Source organism: Talpa europaea (genome assembly GCF_964194135.1).
Source record: "Talpa europaea genome assembly, chromosome: 12".
Taxonomy (NCBI): domain Eukaryota; kingdom Metazoa; phylum Chordata; class Mammalia; order Eulipotyphla; family Talpidae; genus Talpa; species Talpa europaea.
Window position 1 is genome coordinate 99699326 of NC_140079.1, and position 20401 is coordinate 99719726.

Genomic DNA, 20401 nt, shown 5'->3' on the forward strand with positions numbered 1-20401 from the left:
AGACGCTGCTGGCCCTAGCTCGGCTCCTCATGCAGTCTGATGGCCCCAGGGCAACTAAGGCCAAGACAGGGGAACCCTATTCTACGTAACCACAGAATCACTATTAAATCTCAGGTGGGCACAAGCATTAACATGCAATTGCGTTGAATACTCTCTGACTCCCCCTGTCCACAAAAGGAGCATATTCCCCAGTCCTGACCATCCCAGGGAAAGTGGAGATCCGCAGCAAAGTCCGCTCACTGTACAATCGCGATGGCCAGCTTGGGACCTGCACCCAAGAGCGCAGTTCTTGATTTGGAGGGCAGGGACAGGAGAGTCCCCTGAAACAGAGGGTCTCTTGTGTGATCTGCTGCACCTGATATTTTAATTACCCTACCCCTCCTCAGGCAAACTATAAATCGGAGACAGTCAGCTGGGGAGAGCGAGGGAGATGAATCAAAGCAGGGGAGACAGGAGCACAAGAGACTGGGGTGACGGTTCACGGGTGTCTCGGTGGTGGGAATTTTATGGGGATGACACTTGAGAGGAGAAATCAAACTTGTACAAAAATGAACAACGACATAAAAAATATAAATAAAAAATAGCCTGCTGACAAACTACAGAGCCCAAGTGATTCTTTACACACAAAAATCCACACTCAAGACCCAGGGATTTCACTTTCCAGGAAAAAAACTTGAAAAGGATCCTCACATTCGCTCTTTGGGGTAAAACAAGCCAGATCCAGAGAATAGGTACCAGCAAAGAGTCCAGAGTTGTGGAGACTGGCCCATCTTTTTGAGATAATCTCTAAGTTTGGAAGAAGAAATGGAGGTTGTAAACAGAAACAAACACTATTAAGGAGCACACTCTACTTTTTTCCAAGCAAAATCTTAGTAAATTGCGCCAGGGACTCAAAATGTTTACGGAATTGATCCAAACAGCTCACTCCATCTTCACGATGACCTGCCTGAGCATCAAGGGCAGCTGTTGCCTCCACCTTACAGATGTGAGAACTGAGTTACAGAGAGAAAGGTTATGTCTCTAACACCAGCGTTATCAGATGAAAATCAAACATTTAATCCATAGCACCAGGCTCCACTTGGTAAAATGACTTGATTGTGTGTGTGTATGTGTGCGTGTGTGTGGTGGGGGAGGAGGCTTTGGGATTATGTTGTTTTCTCTTTGATTTGCCTTGAAGTAATGAGCAAGTTATTTTCACTCCCTCCTTAAGGGACTACATTCTAGGATGGACATTATTTGCATAGTTCCTCTCCTCTGGAGACAAGAAATACATCACAAATTGGTCACAGAACTACTTCTGCTGTATCTGGTTATACCTCTAAATCTTCTCAACACAGTTTGTCACTGATTGATAACAGTTTGCTACAATGAGAGGTGGCAAAGGATTTTTTTTAACTATGATGGGATAAATACACGTGTATATACTTAGGGATCAGGACCTACATGTGAAGTTTTCTAAAAATGCTGGTAAAAGTCACTCAGGTCCGATGATCATATGGCTCCATTTGCATTTATATTGTAAACAATGTATTGATTTAATTCTATGCTCACAGTGATGACTGAAACAGGGCAAGGCTTGTCATTAGTGGTTCAGCCAGGAATCTTGTAATATCCCAAAGTTTGTTGAATGAATATTTTGCAACACTAGGTGCCACCTACCATCCTTCTGCCTTATAAAAATGAAACACAAAGATTTGAATCATAGGGCCTCCCCAGTGGCGCAGTGGTTGAGCGCTGGGTTGCGAAGTTGCCCACAGTCTCTGCAGTGCCGGTTCAATCCCCGGCTGCTCCCCGCAACCACTGGAGGCGGGTCCCACATGGCGCGCAGACCTCTCCTGCCGTCCGCTGCTCCCCTCAGCAGTGTACTTTGGTCCTTCTGCCTGCTCTGCTCCCCGCTCTGGCTCTGGTGAATTCTCTAACCCTCCCATGCTTCTGACTGTACCCAGTGCTTGTATAAATAAATAAATCTTAAAAAAAAAGATTTGAATCATAACCACAGCAGTTGATCTTGTCAAACATTACCTTTACCACCTGTGAATGATCTACTTACTTTTGACATTGGAAAGTAGGATAAGAGAATAACGTCTAAATGCTGTTATTCCAGAATAGAACGGAAACCTATTATCCACTAGGAGGTCAAAGAAAAAGCAAAAGCAAAGATATGATTGACAGTAGTACTAATTATTATAATTCTACCACTTATAAGTATATACACCGCCTCATACTAAGCACTGTCCTGTCACTTTCAATTATCACCAGGACCTCTGGTGATAGTTATCTTAGGAATCCATTGCACAGATGAGGAAACTGAGGTTCAGAAAGGTAAGGTAAATCCCGGAGACCATATTATTTTGAAGTAGCAAAACTGGGTTGAATTCCACTATGGGCAGGAGTCTAAATTTTCAATCACGTCTTGCTTCTCAGACGGATTAAAAACAAAACACTGCTTTAATGAAATCTAAAAGAACAAGAACTACAGCTCAGAGGGAAAAAAAAAAACTAAAGCAAATAAACAGCTAGAATGAAGAATGTTCTAGCACTTGGAGCATCTCTGATGAGTTTACCAGTTAGCGGGCAGAACTTGGAGGCAGAAAGTTGCATAAAAAGACATCATCCTGGGCCTCCCCGGTGGCGCAGCGGTTGAGCGCTGGGTTGCGAAGCTGCCCGCAGCCTCTGCAGTGCCGGTTCGATCTCTGGCTGCTCCCCGGCCACCGGAGGAGGGTCCCACATGGTGCGCAGACCTCTCCTGCCGCCCGCTGCTCCCCTCAGCAGTGTACTTCAGTCCTTCTGCCTGCTCTGCTCCCCATTCTGGCTCTGGTGAATTCTCTCGCCCTCCCGCGCTTCTGACTGTACCCAGAGCTTGTATAAATAAATAATAAATAAATAAATAAATAAATAAACAAACAAACAAACAAACAAATAAATAAATAAACAAATAAATAAATAAATAAATAAATAAATAAATAAATCTTAAAAAAAAAAAAAAAAGACATCATCCTTTCTGCTAAGAACACCCTGGCTGCACTCTTGGATGATGTGGGTGGTTGGTTTGGACATGGATGAGTCCATACTTAGTGCAGGCATTTTAAATTGTTGAGCAAGAGAGATTTTAAAATATATTACCCTTTTTCAATCCATTTCTACTTAGCATAAAAGGATAAGGAGGTGACCCCGTGAAGGTAGGGGGAGCCACCCACCATAGTAATTTTCCCTATAGATAGCAAAGGATTTCTACAAGCCCCTCTTGTGACCAAGAAGCATTATTTGTGGAAGCTGACCAGAGCTGAGAAGAGAAACAGAGACCAAGATTGAAGTAATGCAATGATTTATGGAAGAGGCAGAGATGAATCCCCCCTTGGCATCAGCAGTAGGAGAAGAGTTATTCTCCAAGCTTTGGGTGACTGTCAACTTCACTGCTTTTGTCTTATCCAAAAGACAAAAGAGTCACCTTTACAATTTTTAGTAAATTACAATAATATTACAATACTAAAATATTATTATTTTATTACATATTATTGCATTGCATTCTATATTATTTATCATTACACTATTACAATAATAAAGTTATTATTTTTCTTTAAATTGGCTTTTCTGTGCTTCAATAAAATTTAAAATACAGTTATTATATATCACTATCCAAACTGAAGACCAGGTAATTTGCCACAAATAGATAGAGACTGTCAGACTAAATGGGAGTGTTAAATCTTCAATTGTTAAATTCTGGCTGGATATTTTGTCTGCTAAAAGCCCTAACTCCATTCAAAATAAAAATTAGCTAGGACTGGAGAGGGGTTAGGGAGGTAATGGCAACATGCAGAGGTATTCTCTTTGACATTTAAAAGACAGAAGTGGGTTTGAACAGAAAATTATATTCTCATTCATGATTCAACCATATTAAATGACAAATCCATGCATCACCCAAAATGACTATCTTGGAATGAACGAGGGATGCAGGTCACCCTGGAAACACCGCACGCCACCCATCCCTCAAGCCTCCTGGATAAACTACGTAACAAGAATTATCAAGCGGTCACAGTCAGTGATGATCTTTGAAACTTAAAGGAGGGAGATCTTCCTTAGCACTTTGCAAAATCAAAGGACTGGACTCTGAGCTGCAGGGGCCACAGTCCACATCCTTTGTTTCCTAGAACTGCTCCTTCCCAAAAGCACAACCTTCAGGGAGTAGTCTACAGCCCCTTCTCAGCTCAAAATGCAATCTCTTCTTGGAAAACCTTTAACAAGATCGCTCAGAGCTTCATCGACAAGATCGGGGTACACCTGCGTGGCCTGATCCAGAAGCCACTTAAAACGGGGTCAACCCGCATGGGAGTATGCGCCTCGTGTGAAATCCACATGGGATTTGAAGACTTAGTGCCAACAATAAGAAGAAATAATAACTCTCAAAAATATTTTATATTGATTACATATAGGCAATGATAATGTGTCGTATAGGTTAAATCAATTGTATTATTTTTTTAAAGATTTATTTATTTATTTATACACGATCCGGGGTACAGGCCAGATTTGCAGGAGGGTGAGAGGATCCACCAGAGACAGAGTGGGTAACAGAACAGGCAGACTGACAAAATACACTGCTGAGGCGAGACAGGAGAGGTCTGCTGCACCATGTGGGACCCTTGCCGTTCGGCCGGGATAGAACTGCACTACAGAAGCTGGGGACAGCTTCACAGCGCTGCACTCAACTGCCTGCACCACCAGGGGAGGCCCTCAAATGTATTATTTTTTAAAAAAATATTTATTTATTTATACAAGAACTGGGGTGCAGGCCAGAGGCATGGGAGGGTGAGAGAATTCACCAGAGACAGAGCAGGGAAAAGAACAGGCAGACAGACCAAAAGCACTGCTGAGGGTAGCAGTGGGCGAGACAGGAGAGGTCTGCCGTACCATGTGGGTAGCTCCCTGGCCGACTGGAAATCAAACCCACGCTGCAGAGGTTGTGGACAGCTTCACAGTGCTGCGCTCAACCTGTTGCGCCACTGGGGAGGCCCTCAAATGTATTATTAAACTTACTTCTATCTGTTCCTTTCTACCTTTTTCTTATGGCCACTAGAAACTGCCACCTGATATGCGTGGCTTACTTTAGATTTCTACTGGGCAGTGCTGGGTGAGACCTTCTCTATGATTCCTTACTGACGCATCAAATAATGATACCTAAAATATTTTGCCTAGAATCACAACAGACTATAGAAATAGACCTTTAAATTTTATAAGGTTAAAACTTGCTGGTAGTTGCTTTAAAAGCTTCCCCATCTCTGTTCAGTCTTTGTCTATACTAACAACCTTTATAATGATATCAGAAAATAAATAGCTCAGTGCTTTCAAGTTGGAAGAGAGGGAACAAAGATTTCACGGCTCATATGTCCATGGAGAAAGCAACCCAACTTTGGAATGGTCCAAATTCATTCCCTAATCAAAGATATACTTTTAATGAGATTTTATCTTTTGATTGAAAATGTAAGGTTGTAATGAAGCGCTGGGTCATTACTCTGCTTCCGGGCTTAATTTTTTATTTAATTCTAGCTCCCTGGTGTTTTTGGATATGGAGTTCTTAATGCATGCTGGATATTTAAAGTTTCTTTTTTGGATTTTTTAATGTAGGTAGGTTGGGGGGGGGCAGTAAGTCCATTTTGGACTGAGACTAACAAATGAAGACTGCTAGTCTCCATGGCAGTAGATCATGTCTGTGTATGTACGTACCGGTGACAGGTAAATGTCAAATGTCTGTGTATGTACTAGTCCTTACAGAGGTGACATGTAAGTGCTAGCACAGAGCCTGAAGCTCCATCTAGTGCCTTGGTGACCCTGAATTTGTAGCATCTGGGAGTAGAGGCTACAGCATGAATGATCTCTGTGGTCACAGAGACCGCAGTTCTAGTTGGTGCCCAGTCACCACTCATGGTGTGAGGCTGGGCCACTCACTATGTTTGGAATTCTATTTCATCATCTGGAAAAAGTGTCCATCTGCTTTTTTAGCTGGGCATGCAGATCCAATGAATCACGCTAATAAAACAGCTGGCAAGTGGTCTTATACATAGAAAATATTTAGTACTTGAAAGAGTTATCCTTTTTGAAGGGTTTCCCTCTTCTGATTCCATGGAGATCACAAGTTAGTGTCTGGAAAGCTTCCAGGTCCTTCCATTCCCAAGAGCATTGGTCCAGATCAGGCCCTTCCCCCACCTGTCTGGGAGGCCACGACACCTTATTTACTACTAAGAGTTTGCATTTGGCTAGCAGCCACCTGGTGAGGTGGTTCAGTGATAGAAGCAGAAAGGGCTCATGACTTCCCAGAATTTATAGGGAGGAAAGATTTCTTCTCCAATCCACCTTGTCACGAAGCTTCCCCAGTCAAGGCAGGCCATGCGCACAGCCCCCCTGTGACTGTACAGCCCACCTCTGGGTTGACTATTCTCCCTCCCTACCTCCAACTCTCCCTTCCTCTCTTCTCCCTCTCTCCCCCTCACCTTGCATATAACACAATTCTGAATATAGAATTACGCTTTAGTTGGAACTTCTCCCATAGACTCCAAGCTTCATGGCATCAGGGCCTGAGAAACTGTGTTCCAATGGCCTATGATTCATGCGTGGAATTAAATACAAGATGAATATCTATTTCTACCTAATGCCACCTGAGCCTCCAACCCCGGCACAACCAGGTGAGTCCCATCTCTGACATCAGCTATCATTAACAACTATGAAGTATCTTCCCCCTTCCAAATAATAACAAAACCTTTAATGACATGAATGAGAAAACATATGACGAAGCGATTTAACGTCTCCTGCTTGATGCTGGTACTTGATCACATCTGCATACGTGTCTACATTTATGCTGATGTGACTGAATAGCAGGTGGAATCAGCAGCTCACAGTGGATTTAATTTGCACTTTCATACAGCGATGGAAGACAGGTGTTTACCATGTATTTGATTTGACTTAGGATTTCCTTTGTGAGAGTTTTCTGTTAGCTCCTGAGTGGCTTATCACATCCCCCTGAAAGCATTCCTATCCTAGGAGCAAAATTAATATCAATCTGGGAGCTGATGAACTGGATCAACAGAAAAACAATCTGAATAGATGGAATAAAAAAGTATACATTGTTTTCCTTTTTGCAAGTCGGGGTGCTATTTGAAGAGGAGGTGAGAGGAAGTCAGTTTTCAGGTAGTCCTCTGACTGGGTCCTCTCTACACCAGGGGTTCCAGCTGCTTAACTGGATCAGACTGAGAGTCTCCATGGTTGAGTCAGAGGCACTAGCCTGGTGGGCTCTCCTTTGTGATCTCCCTTAACCAAAACCAGGACATCTTGAGCTTGAGGCCTTTTCTGTTCTGTGGATCTGTCCTCTAATCCTCCCAGAAAACCTTCTAATTAAAAAGAAAATATGAAAAAAAAAGATCTGATGCTCCTGCAGATTCTAGTAGCTTTTAGTTTGCAAGGGACACAGTAAAAGATGCTGCATTTTTGATGATTTTTTGCAAAAACACCTCTCAAGCCCTGGAAAATGACAACAACTCAACATAAAATGTGCGTGGGCCTGTGTGTGTGTTTGCACGTATGTGTGTGCATGTTTTCCTCACACACCCCCTTGGAATCTGTTGCTGTTGCATCAAGTTCTATCAAAAATTATTTCAGCACTCTAGCTGCTGAGATGGATGGAGATGGATGGCATAATTCCTGGGTTTTCTGACCTTGATCAACATGAAGAAAATTTCAGCTGAACTGTGCAAAAGTGTTGGGACAACATAAATCACATTTGGACAGGGAGTGATTTCTATCTAAAGCTTAAAGCTGTCCAATCACATATCAAGACGGAAGATAATCAAATACACCAAGTGAAGAGAAAAGAAATTAATTAACACTCCCTCCACTCATCACTAAAAAAGCCGATGGCCATTTTTTTTAAGAAGAGCTGTCAGAGCTATCCAAGAAAACCAGCTCTGACTTAATTGTTTCCGAAATGTATTTTAAATTCAGAATTTAAAGAAAGAAGTATGGGTAGAAATGACACAGAAAGATAGACTTGTACCTTTGAAGTAAAATACATGCCAGATGAAAATAATCACTGTCATTAATGGTATAAAATGTAAACTATTCTAACCCAATGAATACATACTTGCAAAGATATGAAAATATCATTACAGATACATCATGCTTTTAAAATTAAGATATCAAAACATAAGCTTACCTATCTAAGGCCAAAGTCAGATGCATTTTCACCAAAATGTAATCAATAGTATAGACTTTATCTGCTGGACATAAGGATTTCATGTGTTCAGTTCTCTGCAAGTCAGGTGCCATATATAAAAATACCACTGATAGATGCAACGTCATAATATAGCGGGAGAAACAGGTATGTTCAAAAGTAAACCCTAAGCAGCAATGCAGTAGAAGCCAGACAGCTTTTTTTTTTCTTCTTTGGGCTTAACTACAGAGCATTCAAGGGTTGGTTTCACTCATCAGTTGCCAGATTCTGTGCCAGGAGCAATGTATTCTTGGCACACACACTGTGGCTCCCACTTCCTCGCCCTCAGCAGACATCACTAATCAATCATGCACTCATTCTGGTACAGCCCACAACTGAGACTCCTCATCAACAGAGCATTCTCTGCAGCCACCATCAGTCACTCTGAGTTGACACCAGAGATTGAATCTCCTTCTAATCACTGACCTGCACCTTTTGCTGTGCTTTCCAGCCATCTCTACACACCTCCACCAGACTGACAATTGCAGGATACACAAAACCCTGGACTTGTCACTGCAGACCTGGCATCTAGTTTCAGCTTTATTCTTTACTTCCCTGTCATACAACTGGTCCTATGTGTAACTTCTCCCAACCTAGCAGAGATCTAGGAAACCAAAACAAGGATTTAAGAAGAGGAGGAGAAAAGCTAATCTCAGATTGCAATAATGAGGGGGTTTGCATTTCTCCAAGGTAAAATTTGTGCCTACCTAGGTGGCTAAGAGCACTGGTCACCCTGGGAAGTATCTACTGTCTCTTTATTTTGTAAGAGAACCTGAGCATCTGAGTCTAAGTTACCAGGAAGTGGCCTGAGAGGGTTCTGGTGAGGACCCCAGAGAGGAGCCATGGGCGCTGAACACTGCCCGGCCCACAGTGGGCACGGGGCAGCCGACCTGATTGTATTCCTCCCTGTTTTCTCTTCTGGAGAAACAAATCCCTTGAAGGTTTCCTCTAGGGACTGCAGAGGGACTGAGAGCCCAGCTGTGGGGCCACCAACCGCTGGTTGTGAGGGAGGGGGGTGAACAGGTCACCCCTTCCACAGCTGCAAGATGCGCCAAGACAACCAGCACCACCTGCAGGCTTGTGCCGAAACTACTGGAAAAGATCCTTCTTTCTGGGGTTGGCCGCCATGTTTACCAGCTTGTTGGGATCTGAAACATCAGTTATGCTAGAGAAAGCCTTGTTTTCCTGCCAATTCTCTATCTGTCTGCGGGTCACTCTATCTATCTATCTATCTATCTATCTACTTCAAACCAGTCTGTCTTGGTTTTCTACGATGCAGTTGAGAAGTCCTGACTAATATGGCTCACTATAAAATGGTGCTGTCATGGCACCATTTTACAGAAGGGGGATCAGAGAGCTAATGTGATTTTCCCCAAGTTCTCACTAATAAGAAAGGGCAGGAGCAGGATGCAAACCCAAATCTATTTGACCCTCCGACTGTAAATTAGAGTAAATTCGACCTGCTTTGTGGATCCTAAATGGCCATGCACCTTTCTTTGCAGAGATGGGGGAGTCACAGTGAGGTTGGCCCCAAACTCCAGCAAACCACCAATTGGCTGGTGGCTGTGACCTCATCTAGAAGAGAGTCTTACCCCATGGGAATGATGGTTAATGTTCTGGAGAAGTTCCAGAGTCCTATGGAATTTGCAAGAGTGTCGTAAGGCGGCACACACAGAAGGGACACAGCAACACAGGCAAAGGTTCTGGGGGCAATGGGTGACTCTTCTGCACCCCTGGGTCAGAGATGTGGGAATAGGGGTGACACCAGCTAGAGGTCAAGCTGTCAAGTACACACTATGAGAAACACACACCATAAGGCAATGCAACTGTCTCATGCACCTGGCATTTCACAGGAGAGGATCACATTGCAGGTAAGTAGGATTCACTCTAAGACACTCCCCTGCTCACAGGCTCCAGGTGCCTGGCTCCTGCCCACGCCCCAAATTTCCACTGCTCTGAACCCCAGATATACTGACCACTAGCCAGGTCCCAAGTCACACCTTCCAGACGTCCATCTCTGCACCTGCCCCAGAGTGTCCCTTTTCCCGCCTTCTGGACACCCCTCCCCCAGCTTGCAACTCTAATATCATCGCACAGGGATGCCTTGACTCTCATTTCTGCAGCTGCAGGGACTCTCGGAGCCTCTTTCCACTGACGCACACACCATCAGCCTAAACAAAGGCCATTTGTAGCAGAAAAGGAATCCAATCCCAGACAAATTCCGTGAGTCTCGGCAAATGGTGCCAGCGCGGTCAGTGCCCTTGTCTGCCCTCTTGTTTCCATATTCATCTGGAACCTGGTCCGCGCATGCTGTCCATTCTGGGGAGAGCCCCTGTGAGGGGGAAGCCCACCCGCTCCTCTTTGTTCTGCCCATCAGAGCCCGGGGGGTTACTCCACTCCCACCCACAGCGAGGGAGCAGCCGCGGCCAACGGAAGCCAACTCGGTCACTGCTTGGCGCCATTTCATCCTCCCTGGCACTGAAGCCTCTGAAATCCGGGAGATTAACTCACTGTCCATGTTGATCAACTCCCTTCCTGGGGGAAGCCAGTTGCACAGAAATACTTCAGCTGAGCACACTCTGGACTGGGGGAGGCCACAGATGCCACGCCACGTGGATGGGCAGGTGACTGGCCCTGTCCACCCTCCTGTGCATCTCCTGCACAGTCTAGGTCAGACTCACACCCGCTTCTCTGCATCCAGCCTGGCCCTCGGGCCCACTCTCATCCAGCCCGGCCCCTTACAGACAAGCAGAGCTTGAACTTCACAAATCCAGGTCTCTGCTCATTGCTGAGGCATCACCAGGAAAGTTCCCTAATGCCAGATCTGTGCAGTCTTGTGCACAATTTTCCAACATCCATCGGACATCAGTAAATTCACTCAGTGGTTTTGTTCTTAACAAATTTGTCTAAATTATTTTAAACCCCCCGAAGTCAGATTTTCACAAAGAAGAAATAGTGCACTGAAGAAAATGCTGCATAGCCCTGGTCATGTCTAGATCCCAGCCCCAAATCACCTGGGAAACAAGGTCGCTGAATGACAGCAGCCAGCGAAGTGGACAGCCAGGGCTTCCAGGTCTTTTGGTCGAAAAGACCAATGAGCAGATGTTTGAGAACTTTGGGTTTGTTAAAAGCAGCAACAGCAAAATAAAACGAAACAAAAGCCCACCGCATTATGTCTCCTCGATGGAACCCAAGGTCTGAAGTGCAGGTGCCAAGAAACAGCTTCCTCCCTCCCCCCCCCACCCCGACAACCCCTGCCCAGGAGCCCTCTCTGCATCTCACACCTGAGCCTCGCTGACCCGCGGGGAAACGTGGACCTCCTCTTCCTCGCATCTTTGAAAAGAGGACCCCTGGCAGGCAACCCAGGCCCAGTGTGCATACTGCCTGACTTACCTGTCCCGGCCTGTCCTCCACGCCCCATCGCTGTGCTCATCCCGCCTCCTCATCCCTAAGAACCTCCTCCTACTAGGTGAGCTGGTCACCCCAAGCTTCAGGTATTTCCTTGGTTCCTATAACCCTGACTCCACCCCACAAGCCTGCCCCTCCCTGCCCCTTCTGTTGGGAGGCACCATTTCAGCTCCCCAGGCCCCTCAGACTTGCATGCGGGGCCTGAATCTGCCCTAAACACCCTCTCCCACCTCTGTGTCTCTCCCCTGCTGTTTCCTGTGCCAGGATCTGTCTTCAAGAGACATCACCCCTGGGTTATTCACAGGAGAGCTGCTCCCAACCCATAGAGACGTAGCCAGCCAGTCAGCCTTGCAATGCTCTTGACTCTTTTCTGCATGGGTTTTACTGGGTTGGCACAGTCTCCTGAAGATCAGCCGTTTCACACCGATTCCCAGACTGACCTAGCAAGTGGTATCCATGAAACTGTCCCGCAGGCAGCAGGTAGCTGCCTCTGCCCTGCCCCGTCACCTGAGCTCACTGCTGACCCCAAAGCTTCAGAACCCTCTGACCCCGTTTCCTGGACCGGGCAGACAGGTGACTTTGTAACTGGCTGAACCTGGCCGGCATCCATCCTCCGAAGCTCCTCCTGAAGCTACCCGGCCCCGCTGCTTGTCCCTTCCCTCTGCTCCCACTGCGCTCCCTGCAGACTCATTGTTTTCAAGGGGTCTCACAATCGAGGGCATAGATGCCCACAGGTGTGGACAGGAGCAAAACCAGAAACCAAAGTAGCCAAAGGGAAGTGAGTTCTTATGTTGTGACAGGCATTATGTAAACTGCTCTGTGGTATTCTCTTGTCAGCTCCTGAAATCAGCCTTCCCAGTGGATTTATTATCACCAACTTACAGGCGGGAGAGACAAGAGGTCGGAAAGCTTCTTAAGGCCACGGAGCTGCCCTGGGAGGGAGCTGAGACGAGAGCTTTGGCTCCCCAGCCTGTGCTTATCCCACTGTGCCACGTGACGCCTGTGCGCTGAGCATGGTCTTCAGAGCCTGGCAGCTGCACTGCTGGAATTGCCAAAGCAACCAGACCAGCCCCGCGGGAAACCCCAGCCAGAGCTGAGGGCCGGTGCAGGCCCTGCTCCTCGGCAGAAAGGACACCCCCTTCCTGTTTGTCTGTGTGCAGGACCGGATGGTCTGGGGGCAAAGGGCACGCTCCGCTCGCAAGGTAGAACCTCTGAGCCCAGAGCTCACGGAGCACTGAGTGCTCTTGGCTTCCATGTTTGCACCTGCAGATGGGGCAGCGTCAGGGCCTCCCGCTGAGCTGCAGGGAGCACTGGGGCTGTCAGGGCACCTGGCCCAGAAGACGGTCATAAGAGGCAGCTCATCCCTCCTGCACGACAGCCGCTGCTCCCCTCCACCATCACGGCTTCCATCAGACCCGGCCTGAGAGTCCCCAGAGCGTCCAGAGCATGGGGGCCACGTGGCCACCGGGATGCACCGGCCTCCTTCCCCTGGGCCACATCTGCAGCAGCCGGAGGCGTCACCTGTGGGAGGAACTACCTGTCTCTGCCTCCCACCAGAGGGGGGAAATCGCCACCAGCGCTAGGGCGCCCTCTGGAGAAATGCCCGGAAGCCCACAAGACTCAGAACAAAAGCAGAGTCCAGTACACAGCCCGGATCCCTCCACCCTCAGCCGGGTGAGGTTCTCCAAGCGACAATTAGCTCTCTGTCCGCTGGCGGGAAGAGGCTGGGGGACGAAGGGAAGAGAGACGTAAGAGCGAGAACAAATTCTCTGATTCTGTCAATGGTCTCGGAGCCCAGACGAGGTGCAGACCGAGAAGAGCAATTTTATGGCTCTTTATTAAGAGGAGAGCTCTCTGCGGCTCTTGAGACCAGCCGTTTAGCTTCCATCATCCTACCTGGTCTCCCGCTCAACGGGAAAACGGCTCAGCCCAGGTGAGTGGCGCTACCGAGTAAAACAGGAGGGGCCAGGCGGGGACGGCAGGGGCAGACCCGGTTCCACTGTAGAGATGTGGAGGTTCTGTGTTTCCGAATCCTCTGCCATCAAGACGAGACCCACACCCCTCGGACGGCACAGCCGCAAGGCGCACACCCCACAGAGACACCCGGGAGCAGGAGGAGGAGGCCGGGATTAAAGGCAGGGATGCCATCACGTCCACGCAGACCGAGGACCAAGCTTTCTGGACCAAAGGAAACTGACCCTCCAAGCAAACGCCAGGCCTCTCCTTCCCAGCAGCTCGTAAAAATCCACGCGGGCCAAGGAGGGGCCCGTCAGAGGTAGGCTGACTTATTATTTTGGCACTGCTGTCATCTTTTGTCACTTCAATTCCACTTTATCACATGATGGATTTTGCCAGAAGCATTCAGATTAAGTGCAGAGGGGCACGCACATGAGAAACAAGCCATCACTTCCAGGGCGGTTTCCCTGGTGACACGTCGGGGGCTGCCCCCCGGGGGATGCACCACGGCAGAGCACAGCAGGACCCCAGATGTGGGGTGCCACCCCGCCACTGGAATGGGGGCTGCAGAGCCAGGACCTGGATCTCCAGAGCCACCCTGCACCTCTCACTGACACTTCCAGCAACATCAGGAGCCCTGACGGCTGTCCCCCTGAAATGGGAATCACACAGGCGCACAAGTACATCGGAGAGGAAGAAAATGTGGGTGGATCTGTTGAGCAGAGAGAAGGAAAGTCCTAGGGGAGGTTGAAGGCCAGGCTGGAGGACATGAGGGTGGTGGCCAGGAGCCACGGGTGTTCACCGCGGCCACAGGTTGGGTTCATTCAGAATCATCCAACACGGGGGTCAAGTTCAGAAACCGTGGGACTTTCAGAAATGAGCCACCATCTCCACCCCTTAATCTATGACCAAGCAGAGACCTGTGTGTGTGTGTTACTCTCTTGAAAGTAGCAGAAGCCATGGACAGAATGACCACAGAGGCCTTCTTCCCTCAGTAAGCATCACCGGGCATCCGTGGCCTTGGGGGATCGTTATCATGTCTGTGTCTGAACCGAAGGCAACTTGGGCAGGGAGGGTGGAGCCCCGTGACTGGCCTTCATCCCAGAGAATATTCTGGCTGCTCACTGGCGATGGAGCAGATGTGGTTTTCACGGCATCTTTCAAACATTACTGGCAAAAAAAATGTAACAGGGAAAAACAAACCTGGACAGACACAAGCTTGAGAATCCCCTGAAAGTGGCCACCCTGGGCCTTGGCAGTGGCGAGGGACTGTGAGGTGAGCAGGGGCCGGCGTGGGGCAGGACCCAGCCGCCTGCAATTGCATTTACCCGGCTCACACAATGCACCCCTGTGAGTTTCCTGGCACAAACAGGAATTGAAACACCTTTGCCTGAAAACTAGAGCTCCACGCGGCTCGAACTAAGCTGAGATCACACAGGGAGAATTTCAGCTGCCATCCGATTATTCCTTTCACCATGAGGAGATTAACACTCCTCAAAATACTGCATGGCGACTGCCTTTTATTTAAAAATGAATTTTGTTTGGAGACGTCCTCCGCCACCTTATTAATCAGCAGAAGCCTGCACTATTGCAAAATCAGGGCTGAAGACCTCTGCTTGAAATAATAACTGCATTCGACATAATGGTAAGCTGCTGAGAGCAACATTTTTCAAAATTGTGGAAGGATGTCAAAAGTAGCTGAGAGATATGTACCCTCAATTCACTTATTTGACCTCTTTGGACCCAAGGCATTAGAGGTAAAATTTCATCTGCTTGGATGTGCTTGGTCATGGAGACTTCTGGGAACTCTTGTCAATAAAAAGAGACTGAAGATACTTAACTGAAGAACAATTATCTCTCAGCTGTTTTTCCCGAGGGGATGGACACCAAGTGTAAGAGGGTGATAAACGGCAGGGGCGGGGGGCTCTTAAAATGGGAGTCATGACAGCCCCTCCCAACTGAACCACCCTCCCCAAATCAGCTCATGGGAACAGATTTCCATCATAAAAAGTTGCTGTTTGTGAGCTGTGTCATGATGGAAACTGAGGCAGGCTTTTTCTTTTAAGTCCAAGTGTATAAATGTAGAGACTGGCCTTGGAAATCCCAGGAATATAGAATCTGTGATAGCTGTAGTATTATATAATAATTACATGCAACCTATGACACAGTATCTGTAATAATCATTGACAATCTTCAACAGAAGTATGGACTGACGTGAAGGGCCAGTGAGCTGTTTTCCTGATGAGAAGCATATGACTAAAACAAAAATCCGCACCGATTTTTAAATACTCCATTATGGTATAGACTCTCCATCGGAGCCCTCAGCAACCATACAGGTTACGAGGGAACAAAAGGATGGACATTTTAAAATATGTTTACTGTGAGCGTCCATTACCAGCGCGCGAATCGCCTGTGCAAAGTGTTGTCCAGCAAGACATGCCTTTTAAACATTTGGGTTTCGATCGCACAGTTCTTATTTGGTTTGAAACCAAAAGATGAAAAAATATTGCCTTACCTTTCTGTCCTCTATTTCCACGCAGGTATTACAGTCTGCTGTGATACCCTGAGAAGGGGACAAAAGAGAAAAAGAGAAAGGAGTGAGACCCGTGGTCAGGGCGCATCGGCGGTGGCATAGAAACGCCCTTTGAAATAATAAAGATTTCACCCCCCAACAGTTGTTTCTCAAGGCATTGCTCTCCACAGTGCTTTTTAAAGGCTGTGTCTTGGTGTTTGCACCGGGGACATATGGACGTCATAACTAGGTTTCATTACATGCAGATGTGGAGGAAAGGCAAAAGCTATGGATCAGAGGTCACGGCAAAGAAGCTGGTGGCCCATAAAACCATGTGCCCCCAGACAATACTGCACCTCAGCAGACTCCTTCATCAGACTTAAGGTCTCTCACCCACTCCAAATTTAGGGTAGCCAGAGCTACCTCCCTTCTACACAAATAACATCTATTTTTTTTATTCTTCTTTCTATCCACCCATCCATTCACCCATCCATCCATCCATCCATCCATTCACCCATCCAGCCAGCCAGCCAGCCATCCAATTTATTGCAGGCCTACTTTTTTCATGCATATTTTCCTTCCTTAGAATGCAAAGATCAAAAAATCATGGCTTCTACCCTCAAGGAATCAGCCAATTAGACAGAATGGTGTAGGCACGAGTGTGCATACACACACAGAGGCGATTGTGACATGCATGTACTCATTCATAAGACCTGCACTCAGCACCTGTTGCTACCAGGTCTTGTTCTGGGCATGGAAGACTCAAAAGCACAGCAAGCGAATGGGAGGCCTGCTTGGTGATATGCTTCTCATCAGCCTGGCTGGGCGAGCCAGGCCTTGGCTCTGCGCTGGGCTCTGGCTGACAAGCCTCACACAGGCTTAGGGCTGCAACCCCAGCCCGGAGGCTCCTGCAAACCAAGTGGGATCCACCGCATCCTCTTACCTCCCCGAGACCCTCAGCGGCCTCCACCTGTGATATAAGAGCATCCGGGGAATGGGCTACACAAGGTGATCTATGCCCCAGCAACCAGAGTCACTGGGTAACATGCAGACTCTCAGGCTCCACCCCGGTTATGGGCTGGAATCTGCATTTTAATAAAGTGTGTGAACTGAGTGTGTCAGCCCCCAAAGCATAAGCTGAAGCCCATAGCCCCCCACCCTGGGTAGCTGGATTTGGAGCTGGGTCCTATAAGGATGTGATCAAAGTTAAATGAGGCCATAAGGAATAGTTGAATGAGGCCTTGATAGAATAGGATGAGAGTCTTTATGAGAACAGATGCCAGGGAGCTGGTCCTCTCTCTGCAGGACCCCAAGAAATGCCAAGTGAGGACATAGAGAAAATGCCAGGGAGACAGCACACCCAGACCTAACCCTGCCAGCACCCTGACCTCTGGAAGTCAATTGTTATTGTCTAAGTCGCTGGTCTGGGTGTTCTGCTGTGGGAGCTGGAACAGACCAACACAAGGTTCCAGAAGGTCTACTGGGTAGAGCGCAGTCCTAGGTCTTGAGCTCGGGGCTTTCTCACCATACCCCACCTCGTACCTTAAAGGCTGAGGTCACTGATGGAACCTGGGTGTTGGGGAACAAACCCCTTACTCTGAACTCACTTTGAATTCACCCTAAGAAACACACAGAGGGGGCCTACCTGGTGGCACAAGGGGTTGAGACGCAACTTATAAAGCTGTCTGCAGTGTCTGCAGCCTCTGCAGCCTCTGCAGCCTCTGCAGCCTCTGCAGCACAAGCTTGATCCCCGGCCAGGGAGCTGACCCACACAGCACAGCAGACCTGTCCTGTCTTACCTGCTGCTCCCCTCAGCAGTGTATTTCAGTCAGTCTGCCTGTTCTGTTCCCCACGCTGTCTCTGGTGAATTCTCTTACCCTCACACCTCTGGCCTGTACCCCATTTCTTGTATGCATAAATAAATAAATCTTTAAAAAAAAGAAAAGAAACACACGGAGGTTAGGTATGGGAGTGGCAATAAGCATGGATCCTTTCAAACTTGAGAAGCAAGATAAGAAGCAGTTCCTTGTTTCAGGCTTTGTCCGTCAGGGAAGCACTGCCTTCCTCCCTCAGTGAAGAGGCTGAGTTTTGGGGAGAGAGCCAAGCTTAACTATGATCTCCCCAAGTGGAAGTGGCAGGGGTTATTCATCTAACGAAGCCAATAAACCAGAGGTAGGTTTCTGGCTTTCCTGCCACCAAGGGCCCACCCAAGTGACAGCAAAAAGCCAGCTGGCAGAATCAAGCTCTAGCCCTTGTGCCACGATCACTCCATTTACTCTTGTCAGGAGTAATTGACTAAGCCCAGGCTGGATTTTTCCTTCAGATGATACGGTTGGGGTGTCATTCTCTGCAGCTCAGTGTGGGAGCTGCTGTACATGCTTCTGAACAATGTTGGACTCAAACTGGAACAGAGTCACTCTGGCGGGGACAGATATTACTCGGCGGCTCCAGGTAACACCAGCGTCTGCAGGTGGACTCAGTCCCACCTGACCAGTTGGAGCCCGAGGATGGAGTAAACACTTGAACCCACTCAATGGCTCCACTTGGGCACCAGCTCAATTGATGAAGTGCTGAGTGTGAATGGGAACAAGTGTCCATCCCAAGCAGGCGGTGTGCGCACCGAAGAAGGTTCTGTGGCCAGGAACACGCTGGGCTCCTCACACACTCCTGGGTCGCCCAGCTTGGGATCAGATTACTGGACACTACCACACTTGCTGGGGAACAGTGTCCTGCTTTGCCTATCTGCAGAAGAAGGACAATGATCCCTAGAGATGCCTTAGTTGTTGTGAGGCATATCCAGCGGGTACGAAGGTCTGGGAGCACATGAAGACATCAATGACGCGAGCTCTCGGGGGTGGTATCCTCCAAAAGTCTTTGTGAGACCTGGTTCTGCAGGGAGCACTAAGAACAAAAAGCAGTTCTATTTTTAAAGTTTTCCCCTCAAGTCTTCTGAGTTCTTCTGCCTTTTAGACATCAAAGCACTGGTGTGTGTGTTCTCTGCAGAAGCCGGTCTCTCTCCCGAGAGAGACTTTGTGTGTTGGTTGTTTCTGAGGATTCTGTAGGTAGGTCAGGGTTATTTATGCCCACGAAGCTGGGACATGCCATTCTGGACTATGTGTCGTGACATCCGCTGCCCTAAAGTTAAGGCCTTTGTGGACAGGTAGTGATGTCTGCCAATGAGAGTGGGGGGACCTCAGAGGGGTTTGAAGCAAGGGACTCATCATGGATTGGGCAGGACACCCAGGACACCAGAAGGTTCCATTCTTACTCCTGCCACCTGTGTATAGGTACTTATTTTGAAATAGCCTTTGCTGGTGTAATTAAGGTAGGACCTTAAGATGAGGTCACCCTGTATTATCAGGAGGGTTGTCCATCCCCCACCCCATGATGGGGGTCCTTTTAAGACTAAGACAAGACCACATGAAGCTGGAGGCCAAGAATGAAAGAGGCACAGCCCCAAGCTGAGGAATACCAGGGCCTCCGGCAGCTGGGAGGGCAGGTGGGGAGGGGGAGGGAGGAGCCTCCAGAGGTGGCCTTCAGCAGAGCACAGAATTCTCCACAATTTTGAAAGCACATATTCCTATTGTTTTTAAGCTATGAAATTTGTGGAAACTTTTACAAAAGCCACAGGAGCATAACCAAGAGACTCAGAAACTTCCTGTTCTAATGTCTCTCATTTGGTGCTTAAAGGATGGGATTCCCTGAGGGGGTCAGAAAAGGCCCCCCCAAAATACACCAGACAGGCTCCCCAAGATCTGGCACTGTGTCAAGTGGATTATTTCAGGCTGAAGTCATCTGAGGCCCTGCAGTCTCATGATGAAAATTTATCACTCCCTTAACTACCTGGAAGCATGAAAACTGGGGGTATTACCCAGAATTAGGATTATTACCAGAAATAACCTTTGTATTAGGAACACCATCTATACGGCAGGGAGATATGTGATTACAGAGCAGTTGGTCTCGCATGGCGAGTCCCTTTCTCTCTCCCTGAAGGCCCAGACCCGTGCCCCATTCCTTAGCCCCACTGTCTCTCCGTCTTTGGAATCCACACATCTATGTAGATTCCCGGTACGCACATATGAGCAGTCAAATTTATTTTCTTTTCTCTTACGAATCTGCCTCATGTTTATTTGATTATTCGACCAGCCAGAAAGGGCTCCGGAGGGGGAGAGGGATACCTCCTCTCCCCCCACAGCTGCTTCTCACTGAGAAAAGGAAAAGCATAGTTCAGGGACCACCCCAAGCAGTCTAAGCCTTGCTGGAAAAGAAAA

General features: G+C 47.8%; 1 protein-coding gene across 5 annotated transcripts in view; it reads right to left on the minus strand.

The window, feature by feature from the left end:
* Positions 1–20401, minus strand: part of RBFOX1 (RNA binding fox-1 homolog 1) — a gene marked incomplete at both ends in the record, with an annotated part of 929893 nt that overhangs the window by 786216 nt on the left and 123276 nt on the right. For all 5 annotated transcript variants that reach the window (XM_084251201.1, XM_084251196.1, XM_084251209.1 and 2 more), the window contains one exon: positions 16134–16181. In XM_084251201.1, the coding sequence (XP_084107327.1) occupies positions 16134–16181 (48 nt within the window). The remainder of the gene's footprint in view (positions 1–16133; positions 16182–20401) is intronic.